The 21,360-nt window shown below is 46.7% G+C and overlaps 1 protein-coding gene across 7 annotated transcripts in view; it reads left to right on the top strand.

The window, feature by feature from the left end:
* Nucleotides 1-21,360, top strand: part of BEST3 (bestrophin 3) — a 48,781-nt gene that overhangs the window by 9,323 nt on the left and 18,098 nt on the right. For all 7 annotated transcript variants that reach the window (XM_051846442.2, XM_051846443.2, XM_017341977.3 and 4 more), the window contains 5 exons: nucleotides 11,321-11,475; nucleotides 13,227-13,304; nucleotides 13,397-13,549; nucleotides 16,801-16,881; nucleotides 18,492-18,643. In XM_051846442.2, coding sequence (XP_051702402.1) covers nucleotides 11,321-11,475; nucleotides 13,227-13,304; nucleotides 13,397-13,549; nucleotides 16,801-16,881; nucleotides 18,492-18,643 — 619 coding nt within the window. The remainder of the gene's footprint in view (nucleotides 1-11,320; nucleotides 11,476-13,226; nucleotides 13,305-13,396; nucleotides 13,550-16,800; nucleotides 16,882-18,491; nucleotides 18,644-21,360) is intronic.

The raw sequence follows: 21,360 nt of genomic DNA, 5'->3' as shown, positions 1-21,360 counted from the left end.
TTTTTTGACAGGCAGAGTTAGACAGTGAGAGAGAGAGAGAGAGAGAGAGAAAGGTCTTCCTTCTGTTGGTTCACACCCCAAAGCCAGGAGCCAGGTACTTCTCCTGGTCTCCCATGCAAGTGCAGGGCCCAAGCACTTGGGCCATCCTGCACTGCCTTTCCAGGGCACAGCAGAGAGCTGGCCTGGAAGAGGAGCAACCAGGACAGAACCGGCGCCCCAACCGGGACTAGAACCCAGGGTGCCGGCGCCACAGGTGGAGGATTAGCCTAGTGAGCTGCAGTGCCAGCCTTCTTACTTAATTTCTAAAGAATCAAACATGTTAGGAACTGTCACGTCTGAATAAATGCCTGAAAACAAACAACTTTTGACCCATCCAAACTGATGCATGAGTGCTAAAATTTGCTTGGATGAATAAAGATAATATTTCTCTAGTTTGGATGCATTCTTGGAATGGAGAAGGCACATTCTATCAGCAATCAGGGGCCAGGCCCAATTCTCAAAGCAAATCCTATTCTCTAAGTGTCACCTTCATATTAAAAGCACATCAGGAGGAAGCCAGGGTGGCTGGAAATGGAGAGACTTCGGGGAGTTCTGATCGGATGTGAGACCAGAGGTGGGAAGGACAGGGACAGGTAGATACGGGAGGTGAATAGGACCTGGATGTGATTTCACTCGCTTGGGGCTTATTTTCTACGCTACCAAGACCTACTCCTTGCCACACCTGTACAGGCGGCTGTCATACATTCAGGCTCTTTCCCTTCTAAAGTCCTCTGGAATGTTACAATATCTCTATCTTCCCAACCACCAAGACCTCTTCCAGTCCAAAGGAATCTGAAAATGAATCATTCATTCCTTGATGGCATCTAAACTTGTGTGTCTCTAGGTGCAGTTACAGGCTCCCGAATCTCGAATACCTCGAGTTCTCTATTTAAAGTGCATATTCCTGGGTCTCACTTCAGACCTATTGAATCAGAACCACTGGTGCAGGGCCCCAGAAACTGCACTTCAAATGCAACACGCTTGTTTTTTTCCTACACTGAAATTTGAGAACTACTGACTCTTTTCTAAAGGTATGCTTTCTTTAAAATAGTTTTTATTTTTAATTGACATGTCATAGTTACACATCTGTATTTATGGGGTACACTGTGACCTTTCAATACTACATGCAATGATCCGATCAGCTGCCATGCTTCCTTTCTCACCTCTAATTTTGTCTGTGTCTTCTCGTCTTTTCTCTTTTTCTACTTATTTCAGCTCTCGTTTTTGTTATTTCTTTCCTCCAACCCATTTGGGGTTTGGTTTGTTCTTGATTTCCAAGCTCCTTCAGGCATATTCCACAGATGCTCATTTTTTAAAACTCTTTTGTTGGCCGGTGCCGCAGCTCACTAGGCTAATCCTCCGCCTAGCGGCGCTGGCACACCGGGTTCTAGTCCCGGTCGGGGCGCCGGGTTCTGTCCCGGTTGTCCCTCTTCCAGGCCAGCTCTCTGCTGTGGCCAGGGAGTGCAGTGGAGGATGGCCCAAGTGCTTGGGCCCTGCACCCCATGGGAGACCAGGAGAAGGCAAATGTCCCAATTCACTACCCTCTGAGCTGGGAGAAAGGGTCCAGAGGCCATGTCCTTGCTGGCTGCCCCGAGGCTGGCACCCTTTACCCGTGGCAGCACTGACTCACCAAACTTCCTGTATTTCCCTAGCAGAGTGGGCTGACTCGGTCTGCACGTGGGTCCATTTCCAAGTTCCCAACCGGGCACAAGCCTCTGCTACTCCCTGACCGCCTGTGCCAAGGTTTCTGGGAAGAACAGCAAGCTCGGGGAAATGTTTGGCAAATCCCCTGAGTCTACAGCCAAGGCACCTGCTCCTGCCTGAGGGCAGAGAGGACTGGTAAATAAAGCACAGGGGCCCCATAGGAGTGCAGGTGATGCTGAGAACACAAAAAGCCATCAACTGACTCCTACATAAAATTCCCTATCAGGGGCCAGCGCCGTGGCTCACTAGGCTAATCCTCTGCCTTGCGACGCCGGCACACCGGGTTCTAGGCCCCATTGGGGCACCGAATTCTGTCCCGGTTGCTCCTCTTCCAGTCCAGCTCTGTGCTGTGGCCAGGGAGTGCAGCGGAGGATGGCCCAAGTGCTTGGGCCCCTGCACCCGCATGGGAGACCAGGAGAAGCACCTGGCTCCTGCCTTTGGATCAGCGCAGTGCGCGGCCATAGCGCACCGGCCGCAGTGGCCATTGGGGGGTGAACCAACGGAAAAGGAAGACCTTTCTCTCTGTCTCTCTCTCTCTCTCACTGTCCACTCTGCCTGTCAAAAAAAAAAAAATCCCTATAAGGAGAAGCACATATTCTTATCCTTCAACCCATTAGGTACTGTTAAAATCAATATTACCTAAAAATATGGACTGCAAGACACCATTCCCAGAGATTCTTTTTTTTTTTTTTTTTTTTTTTTTTTGGACAGGCAGAGTGGACAGTGAGAGAGAGAGAGAAAGGTCTTCCTTTGCCATTGGTTCACCCTCCAATGGCCACCGCGCTGATCCGATGGCAGGAGCCAGGTGCTTCTGGTCTCCCATGGGGTGCAGGACCCAAGTACTTGGGCCATCCTCCACTGCACTCCTGGGCCACAGCAGAGAGCTGGCCTGGAAGAGGGGCAACCAGGACAGAATCCGACACCCTGATGGGGACTAGAACCTGGTGTGCCGGCACCGCAAGGCGGAGGATTAGCCTAGTGAACCGCGGCACCGGCCTCATTCCCAGAGATTCTAATTCAGTAGCACTTTAGTCGGGGCTCATAACTGAGTTGGGGGTGGTGGTCCCTGGATCACAGGCTAAGAAGAAATGGGGCTCTAAGACCATTGGAGTTCTCCTCCAATCTCTTCTCCCTGTTGCTTCAGGGAGGGTTTTTGCACACACAGTGCTGGCCAGGAGGGTGAGGATCGTGAGAAACAAGGCTTAGTAGCTTATATCTCAATGAGAGCCAGACCAGCTGGGTCACCTGCTAGTTCTTAAACAGTCCTTGCTTTTTAAAAAGTTGTTTAGTTTTTATGTATTTGAGAAGTGGGACAGGGGGCGGAGGGATAGAAAGAGAAACAGAGGATCTCATCTACTGGGTCACAAAAGACCAACTGGGCCAGGCCAAAGCCAGGAGCCTGGAATTCCATCAGGGTCTCTCATGTGGTTAGCATGCATTCAAGTACTTGAACCATTACCTGCTGCCTCCCAGGGTATACATTAGCAAGAAGCTGGAATTGGGAGCAGAGCCAAGATTGAAGCCCAGGGCCGGCGCGCCATGGCTCACTTGGTTAATCCTCTGCCTGCGGCACCAGCATCCCATATGGGCACTGGGTTCTAGTCCCGGTTGCTCCTCTTCCAGTCCAGTTCTCCGCTGTGGCCCAGGAAGGCAGTGGAGGATGGCCCAAGTGCTTGGGCCCTGCACCCACATGGGAGACCAGGAGGAAGCACCTGGCTCCTGGCTTCTGATCAGCGCAGCACACTGGCAGTAGTGGCCATTTGGGGGTGAACCAATGGAAGGAAGACCTTCCTTTCTCTCTCTCTCTCTCTCTCTCTCTCTCACTGTCTATAACTGTACCTGTCAAATTAAAAAAAAAAAAAAAAAAAAAAAAAGACTGAGGCCCAGGCACTCTAACATGAGATTTGGACATTCCAACTAGAGTTTTACCTACTATGCCAAATGCCCAGTCCAGTCTCCTTGCTTTTAAAGTTGGAGCATCAAATTACATTATTCTAGAAGAATCAAAAGACCTAAATGTGTGGTGAGTATTGTGTAGTGGATTAAGCTGCCACCTGGGAAGCCCACATCTCAAACCGGAGTGTGCAGGATTGGGTCCCACGAATGTTTCTGATCTGGGAGGCAGCAGGTAAAGGCGGAAATGCTTGGGTCCCTGCCATCCGTTTGAGGGAGTCAGGCTGGAGTTCCTGGCTCCTGGTTTCACACTAGCCCAGCCCTGGCTGTCATGTGCATTTGGGAAGCGACCGAGCTGATGGAAGATCTCTCTCCATCACTCTGTCTTTCAAATAAATAAAAGAAAATAAATAATTTGTAAGGCCTAAACATATGCTTCCAGAGAAATATATATGACTTGATGTTATAGGTTGAATTTCTCAAATTAAAAATATAACTACTTTTATTTCTACTCATATTAAAATAGAAATACAGCAGTTGAATTCAGAAGTGTCTATTGTTCTGAAAAGTTTCTGAATTGGTCTGCTATCAGTTATTCACCAGAAGGACTCCAGGATAGCCTTTGTTATTTTGCCTACTGGCTAACAAATGCACCCTGGAAAAGTCTAGTCATTCTAATCACTTCCCTTGGAAGACATCACTTATTCCAAGTCAAGCCAAGTATGCAATTCTAGATCTTTGCTGATTCAAGTAATGGTCTTAGTTGAAGCTTTATATTATAGTACCAGACCAAATCCAAACATCATATCGAATGTTTCATAGGAATTGGGAGAAGAAAATAGTTCCATTCAAAATTACTCACCAGAAGCACAAAGATAGGTAATGGGAAATTATATATGTACCTCTAAAAGAAACATTAGCAAAGCTGACACTAAATCTGCCATGCATTTGCTCATTCAAGAAAGATTTACTGAGTGCATGCTATAAGTCAGGCACTGTGCTGGCACTAGACGTAGAGCTAAAAGCAGGAACAGGTATTGTCTCTGGCCTCAAGGGTCCGTAACAGTTACTATAAATCCTTTTACACATTCATCATTTTCAGAGACAAGCATAAGAACTCTTATAGCTAAATTTCACATCTCTATATTCTCGCTCTAAAACAGATCCTTTTGTACTTTGCTTGGTAGCTCATAAGAATGTTTGGAAGACAGTAAACTTTGAGAAAGAGAACCCATTACCTTTCCTAAAGCCCTGGAATTTTAACATGAAGTTCCTTGGAATTCCTCTATGTGCAGAGAGAGCCTGGGGAGACTCCACTGGAATTGTCAGTGACACTTATGGGTAGCAGATATTAACACAACCAAGCAAGCCATCAGCTGTCAAGTGGTGGCTGAGATACAAGTCTAACTGTAGATTCACTGGCTGAAAGCCTAGCCCCATCTGAGAGCCTTACAATAGCTAGCTCATCTCATCTGTGATCTTCTCTTCTCTCCCTAAGCAAAACCAGTTGGACTTTATTTCACATTTCTGCCCTAGGGTCTGCTGGTGTTTTTCCTGAGGCATCTGTGGCACTGGGGCTCCTTGGTCTTTGACACCTGCAAGGGCTGTGTGCTTTAGGCGAGATGACCGAGGGGACGATGGTATTTGTGGCTGTGCCAGATTTTCCTCTGTTGGCTGAACTTTTAGAAGATGAGTCAGCTGCCCCTACAGTCTCACATGATGAGCCCGGAACAGACAGAATGTCATCTTGTGAGTGAAACCCGACGCACCTGTGTGTCTTGTTCTATGAAAGCGAGAAAGCGCGTGGCAGAACTAGCCCTCCTGGAATGAATGCTTTGGAGAGGAAGTCTCGCACAGTGTGTGATGCTTCCTCACAGTTCTGTTTGGGGAATGCTGTCTGCTCAGTGTTTCTTAGCATGTAATTGTGGACTACAGTCACTGAATTATCAAGGGAGCTTATTTAAATTACAGGGACTCGGAATAGCTGGGGCTTAGGACCTTAGGAACCCACATTTTAATCAAGCTCCCCACAAAGTGCAGGATATTTGACCTGGACTAAGAATGCTGACATGAGCAGCACTAGGGCAGTCATTCCCAAACCTTGCTGCATGTTGAAACCACTTGGGATCCTGTAAAAATCTTCCCATCTGGCTTCTACCCTCAGACATTAGGATGCAAGAGGTATCTGGTGCCACCTGCGCATCAGGGGATTTTAAAGCAACCCAGACCATCCTAAGTGCAGCAAAAGTTTAGGAACCACTGCATGTGGGCACATCAACTAAGCTCTCCAGTGTCACCTGCAAATTACCTCAGACCAATGCACCCAGGGAAAAATGAATTCAAGGACCACTTGGTGTAAGGTGAGGAGTTGACAGCACTGATTCTGTGTATGTTTTGTCCATGCGTCATTGTGTAGAAGGTGGTAAACTGCCAAATGGGATACTAATTTGGGACAGGGATATGGCTACTTCCAGAGGTGTTGCTTATATCAGGAAGATAGAGGAGTTTAATGGCTTGCCAGCACCATTTTTAATGAAATGGAATGAAGAATAGGATAGGGTAGGGTAGAATAGGATAGGATAGGATAGAAAAAAAATGTCAGAGAGCACATCACATGGAAGGACCAATAACTGCTTTGCGAACCACATTTACCTGACCATGGTTCATGGCAAAAAAAAAAAAAAAAATTTGCCATTCTTCCCAATACAATGCTTCATGATGTGATCCCATCCCTCTCTCAATCTCATTTTGCCTCCCCCCTTGAGGGGGAAGTTTTCCCAGATAACAGGGATGTCTAAACCTCTCCCATTAAACATGAAGGGAAGCTAGCATTGAAGCTGGCGGCTTCGTTGCACTCATTTGGAAAACACAAACATGAAAAAGTGCCAGGCACCTTGCAATCTTCCTGAAAACAATTCACCCCTCTAAGGAGGGCTCAGATGCTGAATGTACAGATTTCTTTCAGAAAGAGCTGGCATCAGACCCATTCTGCCTTTAAGCTCTGAGATGCAGAACTTTTAGTTCTGCTGATAGTCCCACTTCAATACTGTGCTCTAAAGGCAAAAGGCATCTACCTCAGCTTCAGCCAAGGGAAAATAAACCCACTGCACAGCAGACGAAACCTGTGGTGACTGGCATTATTTATCGATGGATTGATTTAATCCTTTGGCTTGAGGGTGATAACATTTTGCCTTCAAGGAACAGATCCTGCTCCATTAAAACACAACTCAACTTACAAGTAAATGCAAACACGTATCAATAGATCTAGTTACATTACTCTGATTAGAAATATGAAGAATTCTTTGAAATAAACCATATGAAAAATGCTGAACAGAACTGAGCCAGCCAGAAGGAAGACAGCAAGAGAAATTCTAGGCATAGGCAACGGCAGGACAACATGGCCATGTCAGCCACGGGTAGGGATAAGGCTGGAGGGAGCACGGCCTGGAGACAGACAGGTGAAGAAGACAGGGTTGTACGAGAACCAGCCAACTGACAGTGGTGCCCAACTGGAATCAATAAATAGGCCGGCGCCGCGGCCTACTAGGCTAATCCTCCGCCTTGCGGTGCCGGCACACTGGATTCTAGTCCCGGTCAGGGCTCCGGATTCTGTCCCGGTTGCCCCTCTTCCAGGCCAGCTCTCTGCTGTGGCCAGGGAGTGCAGTGGAGGATGGCCCAAGTGCTTGGGCCCTGCACCCCATGGGAGACCAGGAGAAGTACCTGGCTCCTGCCATCGGATCAGCGCGGTGTGCTGGCCGCAGCGCGCCAGCCGCGGCAGCCATTGGAGGGTGAACCAACGACAAAAAGGAAGACCTTTCTCTCTGTCTCTCTCTCTCACTGTCCACTCTGCCTGTCAAAAAAGAAGAAGAAGAAGAAGAAGAAGAAGAAGAAGAAGAAGAAGAAGAAGAAGAAGAAATAAATACATAAATAAATAAATAACTATAATTAACACAGCCTGGGAGGTGATGATGATGAGCCTCCTCTGAAAAGGGATCATCAGTCTCTGGCTAAGGTAGCTTACGGTGCTGGTGAGGATAACATCCATTTCCTAACAAGTGCCTTTTGAATGGTTTCGGCCAACAATCTAGAGATTTTCTTTCAATTGACTGACAACTTGACTTCCAAAGATGGGTTTACTTTGGATAAGATGAGCAACCCTGCAGGGAAAAGATTATTCTGCCTGTATAGTCTTAGAAGACACATTAGTGTCTGATGCGTCATATATCTTCTACAGCACCTAACAACATACTCAATGAACTCGGGCTGCAAATTTAAAAATCACCACTTTGCTCATTCTACCTGCCCCCTTCCAATCAATAGATGTCCTCCATAGAAAGAAGGGTCTAACTCTTGCTTTAGTGTTTGCACTAAATAAACCCTCACTCTGCATATTTACTTTCTGCTTAGGAGCCAAGAAAGGACTTGCTAGCACAATTTGATCTATGCACCTGAATAAAACATACCCAAAGTTATTCTTTGCTCAAATGACAGCGATGGCAGCCAGTATATAAATGGGGTCATTTTTGGAAATTGCTCTATAAATCCTAAGAATATAACTGTTAGGCAATTGATATGGAAGATCTGAGAATAAGCTTCCAATTAAAAGGAATAACAGCTACAGCAAGTCTTTAAGCACAAAGCCAAGACAGGTCAAATTTATCTATTAATTCTTGGAATAACATTTAATAATGCTCTCCAAGTACTAAGAGAAAACAAAAAAGAAAATGATCTGGATCATGCAACAGCATTGAGATGCATTGAGAGACAAGAATGGGATTCCCAGGCTCATTTTTATTTTTTACCTCTAGAGAGTACCATTCTCCAAGCATGGGCAGAACCCTTCTGTGTAGTATCTAAAAGCAGTCTTCTGCTGGTAAATATTGACTTGCAGTTGTTACTCTGTTCAGCTCAAATATTAAATAAACAGAACCTCCATTCAGCAGGACAGGGGTTCTCAAACATTGCTGTTTTTCAGAATTTCCTGCACTGCCTGATGAGCGTGCAATGGCCTGAATCCAATTCCATGAAGTCACCCAGGGAGATTTAAAAGCTGACATCTGACTTCATCCTTTGACTGACTGAATCAGAATCTTTGGCAATAAGGCCCAGGAGTTAGAGTGTCCTGAAGTGCAGACCCGGTTGAGGATACCCGCCTTCCTGAGTCTGGTTTAGTGGGTCAGGGTAGGACCCAGCCTTCTCCACGTAATCATCAGCTTTAAAAGTGATTCAGAACCATGTGGCCCGTGGACCCAGGTTAGATCCAAGATCAAGGTAATTCCTACACTCCATGAATCAGTGACTTTTTTTTTTTTTTTTTTTTTTTGGACAGGCAGAGTGGACAGTGAGAGAGAGAGAGACAGAGAGAAAGGTCTTCCTTTGCCGTTGGTTCACCCTCCAATGGCCGCCGCGGCTGGCGGGCTGCGGCTGGCGCACCGCACTGATCCGATGGCAGGAGCCAGGTACTTATCCTGGTCTCCCATGCGGGTGCAGGGCCCAAGCACTTGGGCCATCCTCCACTGCACTCCCGGGCCACAGCAGAGAGCTGGCCTGGAAGAGGGGCAACCGGGACAGAATCCGGCGCCCCGACCGGGACTAGAACCCGGTGTGCCGGCCCCCCAAGGCAGAGGATTAGCCTAGTGAGCTGTGGCGCAGGCCAGTGACTTTCAAAATGGGCACATCTGACTTTTTTAACAACACCTCTTAAATAAAACTCAGTCCATGTGGTAAGGAGGGAGGATTACTTTAAACAGGATAACCAGGTTTGTAAACTGATTATAGATGGCTCAAGATACAAAATATGTATACATTTGGGGCAACAGTTTGTTTCCATTTGAACATGTTATCATAATTTCATAAGCCAGTGATTGCACCTCTGAGACAAAACTAACTCAAAATGAATTTCACATACAAATTTGTTTTAGAAATAAGCTTTGATTCAGAAAACACTATTTACATTATATAATTAATATTTAAAAGCTATTTAAAGACACAAAGGAAAAGATACAAAGGGAGTCACCATGTCATTTTTTTTACAGCAAAACATTCAAAAGCAAACTAAATACCAAATATTATATACAACTATGAAAATGTTCATTAGTATAGAAAGATCAGCCATTCCAAAACAATGATGCTGCTGTCTCTATAGTAATTAAAACGTCTCCAAGATATATCTGAAAAACAGAAGCACATGTCAGATATATATGTAGCATGAAACCAGTTGTTGGTGGGTGTTTGGCCTAGTGTCTAAAAAAAGACAGTTAAGATGCTCACGCCCTGCATTGGAGTGCTTGGGTTTAATGTCCTGCTCCAGCTTCCCACTGATGCAGACCCAGCTTTGGTCCTAGACAAGCCCTGGCCATAGCAGATATTTGAGGAGTGAACACGTGGATGGGGAGCTGTCTCTCAACAAAACAAACCAAAAAAAAAAAAAAAAAAAAAAAAAAGGTGATAAAAAATAAGCCTGTGTGAAAACGCGAAGACTTCACTAAAAAGTTACATTAGGAACTGATTGTGACGGCTTCCTCCAGGAAGGGATAGCACATGACTAGGGAAATCAGACTGATTTTCCTCCGTTGATATTCCTTAAGCCTTTTTGGATATTTGTACCAACTGATTTACTCAGGCAACATTTTTAAAAATAAAAGCAAGTGTGAACCCTAAGCTTTTAATGGCAGCTTCGTGTGAACAACCCTTGGTATATGGTAAACATCCGATATATGTTTGTTTATTGAATAAATCTGCTATCTTACTTCTATTACTCAAACCTCTTCTTTCCTTGGTGTGCAGGGATGGAGGAGTGGAAGCAGAGAAAGAGTGAAGTCTCATGGAATATGTTATGCCTTAGCACTTTCTGAGTGCTAAGTAGGCATTAGGCATTATGCTAACATCTTGATATATGTTCACCATCTCAGGAAGTTTTATGACATCCCTGTTAAGTAGGTGTTATCAACTCTCTTTTACAGATGAGAAAACTGAGGCTCAGGGCAAGCACAGCAAACTGCATTTTATTCACATACCAACAAATTAAGGAAGCGCTTTTTACATATGTGCAAAATGCTTGGGTGCCCTTCAAAAGTCTTAGCAGGGGAACATTTCTGCATCCTGTTGTAATACAAGCCCGGGGACAGCCTGGGGAGCATGAAAAGGGAGCAGTCCCAGGGGAGAAGCGAAGCAAGGCACGAAGGGCGGCCCCATAGGAGCGGACACAGGGAGGAGGGCTTTGAAAGAAGTCAGGAGGAAAGTTGCGCGAATCCTGTGTTCAGCAGTGCGCTTGGTGCTTTGCGAACAGAAACACCTTTGCATTCGTTTGATCTTACTGCTCCTAAACATCACTGTTTCCAGAATTAGATGAAAAAGCCAAAACTGAAAGAAGCAACTTCTCCAAAAGTTCTAGTCCACATTTAATGTCCCCTTCCTTCCTCTTGGCCTTCTCCATCGGGAATCACCAGCAAGGACTTTGGCGTATAACCCTACATTGCCTATGCTGAAACATACCTGTGTGGGCACACACACACACTCCTTATCTCTCAGACAAGTATAAGGATAAGCTACTTGAGAGGGAACGTTTCCTTTATATCCCTTTAATATCCCCCATTACATGTTTATATGGTAGGCACTAAAGTAGGGTAATGGATTTGTGCTAAACGAAGCCTGCATAATCTGGCTATTTTTATTTTATCTAAAGGTTTCATGACGGCAGATGAAAGGAAAGTATTCGACCACCTCAAATCTCCTCATCTGAAATACTGGGTTCCGTTCATCTGGTTTGGAAATCTTGCAGCCAAAGCCCGGAATGAAGGTAGAATCAGAGACAGTGTTGACCTTCAATCACTGATGACGGTGAGTACCTCACAACCCATCAGTGAAAGATCCCAAGCTCAGAGCTAGAGGACCTGGACATCATCGGTCACCCCAGACAGCGTCTGCAGCTCCCAAAGGAACTGCAAAGCTTGGGCTGATCAGCAGAACCTTCGTAGGCAACACAGAGATAGTACGAACGTTGAACTCACGGCCTGGAAGCTGGGTTTTATGTAGAACTGTGCTTTGTAATAGGCTCTGTCAGAAAGGGTGTCTCCATGAATTAGCCAGAGACTGCCCGGAGGAGCTGGGGGGCACATTTGCCAACCTGGATCCAGGATCCTGGAGTAAGACCTGGCAGAGAAATAAACTTCCCCAAACATTTCTCCCAAAATGGAATAGCTCAGAGAGAAGACAGCTTTTCAGACGCTGCAATAAATAAAATAGTGTTTTCCCTGAATTCATCGGAGAAACAAACCTATGTGCCATGACAACCTCCTGCTTGAATTAGGATAAAAGACCTGTATGATTTTAAAATAGCTCTCAAAGTAACATGGACCCTGTTCCCACTAGAGATAATAACATATGCAGTGGTGGGGGGATCAGTGGATCTCAGTCATTCCTGCCTGAAACACAGATTTTATTTTGTTGTGAGAATTCTAAAGTCCCCAACTAAGGAGGAAGGTTTAGGATATATTTGCTCCTCTTTATTAAGATCTGTATGGCCGGCGCCGCGGCTCAATAGGCTAATCCTCCACCTGCGGCGCCGGCACACCGGGTTCTAGTCCCGGTTGGGGTGCCGGTTCTGTCCCGGTTGCTCCTCTTCCAGTCCAGCTCTCTGCTGTGGCCTGGGAAGGCAGTGGAGGATGGCCCAAGTGCTTGGGCCCTGCACCCCATGGGAGACCAGGAGAAGCACCTGGCTCCTGCCTTTGGATCAGCGCGGTGCGCCGGCCGCGGCAGCCATTGGAGGGTGAACCAACGGCAAAGGAAGACCTTTCTCTCTGTCTCTCTCTCTCTCTCACTGTCCACTCTGCTTGTCAAAAAAAAAAAAAAATCTATAGTACACATGGTTTTAAAAAGAGATACAAAATTTATTTGTTCTCTGCACTACTTATCAAAATAGCTAGAAATTGCTTATTTCAAACATTAACCACTTTGGGGCCGGCACTGTGGCATATTGTGTTAAGCTGCTGTCTCCAGTGCCAGCATCCCATACAGGTGCTGGTTCAAGTCCCAGCCACTCCACTTCTGATCCAGCTCCCTGCTAATGTGCCTGAGAAAGTAGCAGGAAATGGCTCAAGTCCTTGGGTCCTTGCACCCACAAGGGAGACCAGGAAGAAGCTCCTGGCTTCGGATCGGCCCAGCTCCAGCCATTTCAGCCATTTGGGGGAGTGAACCAGTGGATGGAAGATCTCTCTCTCTTTCAAATAAATACATAAACCTTTAAAATAAAATAAAATATTAACCACTGCCTTCCATTCAGGTTGAGCCAATATAAATGTTGGAAATTATGGATTCAGTACAATAGGAGATATTTCTATAAAGTCCTGACTTATTTCAAGATTTTTAAAATACACATCCAAATGGACTTATGCCTTTTGCACATTGTCCGATGATGTTTTCGGTCATCAGAACTTTCCTTCCAGAGTAGCCTTGAGAACCAGCTTACAGGCCTTACAAAATCCCCTCATTTGACACATTCACCAAGGTGCACTCACTTTCTGAATCTCAGTCAGCATTTATCGTGACACCCATCATTTCTGTAAATTGTGCTTTATCTGTCCCTGGCTTAGGAAATGAACCGATTCCGCTCTTGGTGCAGCCTCCTATTCGGTTATGACTGGGTTGGAATTCCGCTGGTCTACACCCAGGTATCAGCTCCTTTGCATGTGCTCTGGCTTGGTGCTCTGCTCACTGTGGGCAGCCAACACTCTCCTCTCACCCTGGTTTTTCTCTCTTCCAGGTTGTCACTCTTGCCGTCTACACCTTCTTCTTTGCATGCCTGATTGGACGCCAGTTTCTGGATCCCAGCAAGGGCTACGCGGGGCATGACTTAGACCTTTACATTCCAATCTTTACTCTCCTGCAATTCTTCTTCTATGCAGGATGGCTCAAGGTAGCTGACGGGCTCAGTGCGTGAGGCCCGCTCTGTCATCTGTCCTCTTCCCAACTCCCCGCTGATCCTTTACTGAGTCGTTAGCGAATCCTCCCCGAGCGAGTCCAAGATGGATTTCACTTGTCATAGCTGGGTGAGGTGATTACTTTTCCATCAAGGATTAAAGTGGCAGGGATGCAGTCAGTGCTATGTTGCTGAAACAGCTCATTTCTGCAGAGATTAGCAGAACACTCCTTTACAGCTATTGATTTGTTTCGTGAGTCTGGGTGCTCCCATTAGGATTTCAGTCAGGTAATTAAAGTTGTCATTATACCTGTATTGATATTTTATGCCACAATAATCAAGTAGGCAGAGGAAAAGAGAGTCAACGAGAAGGCTGGTCAGACTTCAGCAGGAATGTTGTAGTAGAGCTTGGTGCCGCTCAACTCTATAAATAGTTCCGCACCTCCCTGAAATCCTGCAACATTAAATGCATCCCGTTTGCTAGATCAGAGCTGAGACTCGGAAAAGCATTCCCCAGAACCAAAACCAGAGACGCGGGGGCTCATGACGACGTGTGGTTTGCTGGGAAATGAGAAGCAGCGCGAGGCAGTGAGAACAGCTCGTCCAGTTCTCAGGGAAGAACTGTGGCTGCCCCTCCTGCCCCCACCTCGCGGCTCCTCCCAGCCCCCACTCCCACAGATGTGTGTGTCAATGTCAGAGGACTCTTCCGTCCCTTTGCCAGCTTCCAAAACGGAAGTATGGGATGGAAAAACACCCAAGACCGTGGCTTCGGTATGCTCACTGAAATCTAGCGACACTTTGAAAACCACTTTCTTGTTAAAGAATTGTCAAGCACGAAGCCTTCCCCGCGGCCACAGGTTGTCACGCAACCGACCAGGCCCTCGGCTGGCAGCAGGATGGGATTTCCCGCGGAAGCCTTTGCTCTCGTTGGTTTGAATCTTAACCAGCAAAAACAGACATGTTTCGGATTATACTCCGAAGAACAAGAGCACATCCTTTAAAAACGGCCAACGCATTTTAACCAGATGACAGCGGTTCTTAATTAGGGTTTCCCATTTTAGAGTGAGAGAATGCAAGAGACTAACACCGCTCACTTCCCAGCAGAGGAAAAATCGGCTTTGCCTTTATCAACGTGAAATTATCACAGGCAGCCGCAGGCTCGCTCGCTCGGGTCTCACTGTCCTTTCTGCTGAGTTTTTATTCGGTTTTGTGTCTACGGAAGGTACTCAGCCAGCATTTCCAGTGCAGAGAATGGGTTTGTTTTTTTCCTTCTGGCATGCTTTCTATTTATTTATTTTTATTTTTTATTTTTTTGACAGGCAGAGTGGACAGTGAGAGAGAGAGACAGAGAGAAAGGTCTCCCTTTGCCATTGGTTCACCCTCCAATGGCCACCGCGGCCGGCGCGCTGCGGCCGGTGCACCGCGCTGATCCGATGGCAGGAGCCAGGAGCCAGGTGCTTCTCCTGGTCTCCCATGGGGTGCAGGGCCCAAGCACCTGGGCCATCCTCCACTGCACTCCCGGGCCACAGCAGAGAGCTGGACTGGAAGAGGAGCAACCGGGACAGAATCCGGCGCCCCGACCAGAACTAGAACCCGGTGTGCCGGCGCCGCAAGGCAGAGGATTAGCCTAGTGAGCCGCGGCGCCGGCCCTGGCATGCTTTCTAAAATGTTAACACTCCCTTTACAGAATATTTTTAAAGGCAAAAATATGAAATGGCATCATCTTAGCTCTGTAAAGAGACAGACAAGCCTAATAAAAGGGAGCTTTCCCACGCCAGTGAGTTTTATCTCAGTTTCTAAACAGCTGCTCTTTCTTGGCAACTTGGACATTTCTAAGTCTTTTCAAAGTGGAAGAAACTCAGATGAACTCTGAACAGCAGACTAGTCTGTTGCTTGCCAGCAATGGAGACAACAAGGGAGGAGGGGCTATCTCTGCCAGTTGTCCATTCGGAATCCTGTAGATGTTGCTTCGTTAAATGCAGCTAATAATACTATATGCAGCACCAACCCTATCTAAGTGAGAATCTGAATGCATTAACGACATATTCAAACCCCAGGCAAGAAAAGGCAGGCAGACCGGAACTCAAAAAAAAAAAAAAAAAAAAAAAAAGACCTTGACAATAAGCACTGATTCAGGCTTCCTGCCTCGTGCTGTGGCTTAGAAGGGAAATGGAGTCTGTGGTTCTCAATCCTGGTCCCGCATTAACATCTCCTGGCAGCTTTACCTGGGCTCGTCCTCATGCCAGTGAAGTCAGAATCTCTGGGGGAGAGACCCAGGTATCAGTAGTTTTTCAAGAGCTCCCCAGGTGATAGCAATATGTAGTCAAGTTTGAAAACAGCTGCTCTGAGTGGTTTAACTTAAATCCTAAAAAATAAGTGGGCAGATTTTGTATCAAATAGTCTCAGAATCTAGAAATCTAGAAACAAATCAGATGATACCTTAATCTTATACATGTATAAGTTTTTCCCCATGTGGACCCAAATATAAATCCCTCCCCTCACACAGAGAGAGACAATAAAAAGCAAAGAAAAATTTTCAAGAAAGAGAATGACAGATGAGTCATATTTGACATAGGAACCTCTCATCAAAAAGATGATTTAATTGAGGCACGTGGTAAGAATATTTAATGTCAAGCAAATTTTAGGTGGAGGATGTGTGGTAAGAAGCTACCTAACCTTTTCCCCGCAGGAAAACTTACTGGCTAAGGGTGAGTCCTTTAGGACAAAAGCAGGTGAGTCTCCAGTTCTAAGTTTATGACTTACCAGTTCTCTGACTCACTCACTCACACAGCGATTATGCCCAAGGATTGTGAAATCTCCTGTACCTTCCTCAGTTATAGTTGAAGTCTTTCCTGGCCGTTGAACCTGCTCCGGGCTTGCGTGGTGTCTTATCCCAGGAGCCTCTCTACAGTCCTTGAAAGCAGGTGCTGCTTTCTCCTCCCAGCGCCTTACCTTACACACTGCTGGCGCTGCTTCGATATGCATGGGTTTGACTGGGCTCCTAAACAGCCCGGGCCTTCTCCTGGATAGAGCCTGCGCTGTCACCAGTGGGACAGACAGGTCCATCTTTCATGGTTTGAGAAGCAAATCTCAGTGGCTAATAAATATCAGTGTCTGTAGAGCAGCCCGCTTCCCTCTGGGCTTCATACTGTGAAAGTGACCCAAGGAGCAGAATAGGAATCCTCTTCCGCCTCTGTTCTTTGTCCTCACAGGCTCCAGGGTAACTCGCTCTGTCTTCTCGCCTGCAGGTAGCTGAGCAGCTCATCAACCCTTTTGGAGAAGATGATGATGATTTTGAAACTAACTGGTGCATCGACAGAAATCTGCAGGTTAGAGCTTCTTTCCTTTATAAACATCAGTAATAAATTGCCTGCGATATCTCAAAATCTAAGCAGATTGTGAATGCAGGACCCTGGACTTCAGCGCATTAGCTACAAGTCAAAGGGATTCGCCTATGTAGTATGTTGTCTCGGGGCCTTTTGGATCCCCAAATATCCTGGACGGCAGTCTCAATGAAATTTGAATACAATTTCAAGCTACTTTTCTTTTTAAATTTCTCAATTAGTTTTACCCAGCCTCTTCCATCGGGCACAGAGCAGTATTTTAACTCATTACTTAGTGTTTCCCATTGCCACCCAGAGAGGTTATCAGTGACATCAAAAGGCATCCAGACACAATCTGATGGGAATTCCCACAGTTGAGAGCCCGCAGATCCTGAAGTCAGATGTCTAGCAGTCTGGGCCATGCTGGCCGACTTCTCAAGTCTGCCTGAAATGGACCCCAGAGTCTTAGCCTGAAGTGCTACTCTGGCAGGCTTTTCATGAAGAACCAGGGCGAGGAATTCTTCCTTCTAGATGACTCTCCAACCATTCTCTTCCCTGCGGACCACAGACTAAGTAAACGCCTTCACCTTGTTCATGTTTCCAACCCTTACTCTGCTCTTAAATGGGCTAGAATATTTCACAGTAGATCACGTCGTCAGTATGTTAAGAGGATCAATAGTGCCTAGGTCACTAACTCTGTCAACATTGGATTATTAGGGGCAGGTGTCTGGTGAAATGGTTCAGACACCACTTGGGATGTCCACATCCCATATCAGAGTGCCTGGGTGTGAGTCCTGACTCTGCTCCTGGATCCAGCTTCCTGCTAATGCACACCCTAGGAGGCAGCAGGTGGTGGCTCAAGTAGTTAGGTTTCTGCCACTCATGGGGGGACCCAGCTTGAGTTCCCAGATCCTTGCTTCTCCCTGGCCATTGCAGGCATGTGAAGAGTAAACCAGCAGATGGGAACACACACATATACTCACCCTCTCTCTACCTTTCAAATAAATCAAAGAAATGAGTAAAAACATTTAAAAAAATTTTACCTGGCTTCCCAGAGGACAGGGTTAATAATTTATTCATGCATCACTTTGTCAAATTCAAGAGGAGAGCTCACTATAGCTTCAAGCAGTGCACGCTTGTCGATAGCATCCTCCAAGTGCACAGCCAAACAAGGAGTCAGCACAGCTAAGAAGTGACATCAAGTGCACATGTGTTGATGGGGTTCACAGAATGCGACCCTGAGAATCCTCACCTTCCTATGCCATCTGGGATTAAGTGATTGCTTCAGGGTAGCCACGAAAGGGGAATCTTAACTTTGGGCAGGAGGAAAAAAAGGTATCTGTCCTCCCTCCAGGTCAGGTGCAGCTCCCTTGCAGGTAGTAAACCAAGCATGGGCGGTTAAACAGCCACACCTCCCGCCATTGCCAAATGCTCTTGAGCAGTCAACAATGGGTACGACTGTCTGTGGCAGCAGCAAATAGGAGCAAGAGGCATGCTGTGTACTCACGCATCTAGACCATGTCCTGTCCCTCTCCAACTCCCACCCATCCACGGGAGCTTCTCTTACTCATGTCTTTCCCACCTGAGTCATTCTAACACTATAACGATGGTTTTAGGTCTCTCTTTTAGCTGTGGATGAAATGCACATGAGCTTGCCCAAGATGAAGAAGGACATTTACTGGGACGACTCTGCTGCCCGACCGCCGTACACACTGGCAGCCGCTGACTACTGCATACCCTCATTTCTGGGCTCCACAATCCAAATGGGGTGAGTGCAGCTTTCAAAAACATCTTTCATAAGATGGAAATACGCGGGTCCCTGTTTTGATCTTTTTCCTTTTTTTCTGCACTTAATGGATAAGTCAGCTCTGTTCAGTGGATTTCGTACAGCAGTCTGTGCACCATGAGCCTTAAATAACTGGACTGAGGCTCAAATAAACCATGGACAGTTCAACAATTATTTTATTAAGCTTGATCATATGTTTGATTTTGGAGAAGTCTCTGTGAATGTGTTTCTAGACAATTACATATGCTTGAAGAGACCCACCCACCCACCCCACCTCCAAAGACTAAACTGTAGAAAAGGGGAACACTGGGGCTGGCACTGTGGCGTAGCAGGTTGGGCCTCCACCTGCAACACTAACACCCATATGAGTGCCAGTTCAAGTTCCAGCTGCTTCACTTCCAATCTAGCTCTGCTAATGTGCCTGGGAGGGCAGCGGGATGGCCCAAGTGCTTGGGCCCCTGCCTCCACGTGGGAGACCTGGAGGAAGCTCCTGGCTTCAGCCTGACCCAGCCCCAGCTGTTATGGCCAGTGGATGGAAAATCTCTGTCCATCTATCTCTCTTCCTCTCTAACTCTGCCTCTCAAGTAAATTAAAAAAAAAAAATTTTTTTTTAAAAAGAAAAAGGGAACACTTTGTGGACTTTTCCTTACAACCTCTGGGAAAACTGAAGCTTGTGTTTCCTGAAGCCATCTCCCAGTGGCGCTGTGACATGGTTTGTGTCCTGTCCTTGCCACCTGGGACCCTCCTTCCCTTCCTGCCCATGTGCTCTGCTCTCCGCTTCTCTCACTTTCTGGATCTCTGGCTTCAATCCTACTCCTTCAATCCTACGCCTTCAATCCTACTCCTTCAATCCTACGCCTCGTACTTTTCATCAATAATGGCTGATGCTGTTGCTCTTCCAAAGGGGCCCCTTCGAGACCCAAAGAAAAGCCAGGCTGAGAGCAGAATTGCAGGAATCACAGCCAATGACGAGGAAGCTTTAGCAGCAGGAGATCTGCCTGTTGCCCTCCCAGCACAGCTTAGGGAAGGCTGCCCCTGCCCCGCTAGACTCACTGCTGCCCCCGAGAGCTTGCTAGCACCGGGTGCTCCGGCCAGGGCTTCCTCCAGGCCAGGGAGTCCATCCCCACCCTCAGCCTTCGCTCAGCCTCCGTGAATTCAGTTCCCTACTGCTTGCGCCCCACAGCCTTTGCAATGCCCTCTGCAGAGGCAGAGCTTCGCCGCCTTCTGGCAACCTGCTCAGCTCTGAAGATCGATGAGATGTGTTTCTGTGAGCTTCTTTTTAGAGAACTGCCTATGATTCATCCTTCCCCCTACTCCTGCCGCTGGGAATGCGGTGTCTGAAGGTCAGAAACCAACCCTAAGGACAGGGTCGGGAAATCTGTGATGATCCTAGTTTGACAGCAGATGCTCCAGGTGCTCCATTTCTTTTTTTTTTTTTTTTTTTTTTTATTATTTTTTGACAGGCAGAGTGGACAGTGAGAGAGAGAGAGAGAGAGAGAAAGGTCTTCCTTTGCCGTTGGTTCACCCTCCAATGGCCGCCGCGGCCGGCGCACTGCGGCCGGCGCACCGCGCTGATCCGATGGCAGGAGCCAGGAGCCAGGTGCTTTTCCTGGTCTCCCATGGGGTGCAGGGCCCAAGCACCTGGGCCATCCTCCACTGCACTCCCTGGCCACAGCAGAGGGCTGGCCTGGAAGAGGGGCAACCGGGACAGAATCCGGCGCCCCGACCGGGACTAGAACCCCGTGTGCCGGCGCCGCTAGGCGGAGGATTAGCCTAGTGAGCCGCGGCGCCGGCCCAGGTGCTCCATTTCTAATGACTACTTAGTAGTTACTTGTGTATGACAAACTATTACTTGGGGTTGTCTCTTTATTAATTTATATTTATTTGAGAAGCAGATAGAGACCTTACATCTGGTTCACTTCTCAACTGCCCACAACAGCAGGGCTAAGCCATGCCAAAGCCAGAAGCACAGCACAACTTAATCCAAGTCTCCCATGTGTGTGGCAGAAACCCAACATCACCTGTTGCCTCCCAGGGTGCATAGCAGCAGGAAGCTGGAAACAGAAGCGGAGCTGAGAGTCAAACCTCAAACTCTTAATGGCTGCAGTAGATGACTGCCCCCAGATCTCAAGAACTTTTATCTTGGTCTACATATTCATCTTAATCAACATCATTTTACAGATTCCAAGTAAATGTCCATGCTCTTTAGGAAAATATTAAAACATGTTTTTCCTACTCCTAAATATAAAAACATAGGAATGGGGATTTACAAGATCTTGAAAAACAACCCCAAAAGATTATTGGGAAATATAAATGAGATTTTAAACATGAAAGCACCCGAGAGCATGACAATTGCCAGCTATCCAGGTCTTCCTTTCGCGGAGTCAAAGTGAGGCTTAGGAAGATTAGGTAAATCTAAGCTATTTTTTAACTTAAACTCACCCTGGAAATTTAGGACAGAAAATAAAACAACTGAGAGAAGCCTGGGAAATACAGTTGTTAATAAAGCAGCAGAAAATGATCAGTTTTCAGAGAGAACGTCTCATTAAAATGTCCTACTTATCAGTGGATAACCAGGAGAGGCAGGGGCGAGGGTCAGAGTCCATGGGGAGAGGTTTTTGATGGGATGGACTTGGCTAGAACCAAATGATCAGAGAAACAATTAAGCAAAGGCTCCCTTGAACTTGATTTTCTAAGTG

Source organism: Oryctolagus cuniculus, chromosome 11, assembly GCF_964237555.1.
Source record: "Oryctolagus cuniculus chromosome 11, mOryCun1.1, whole genome shotgun sequence".
In the NCBI taxonomy this organism is placed as follows: Eukaryota; Metazoa; Chordata; class Mammalia; order Lagomorpha; family Leporidae; genus Oryctolagus; species Oryctolagus cuniculus.
Note: the sequence above shows the minus strand (reverse complement) of the source record. Positions and strands in the feature narration are given on the sequence as shown.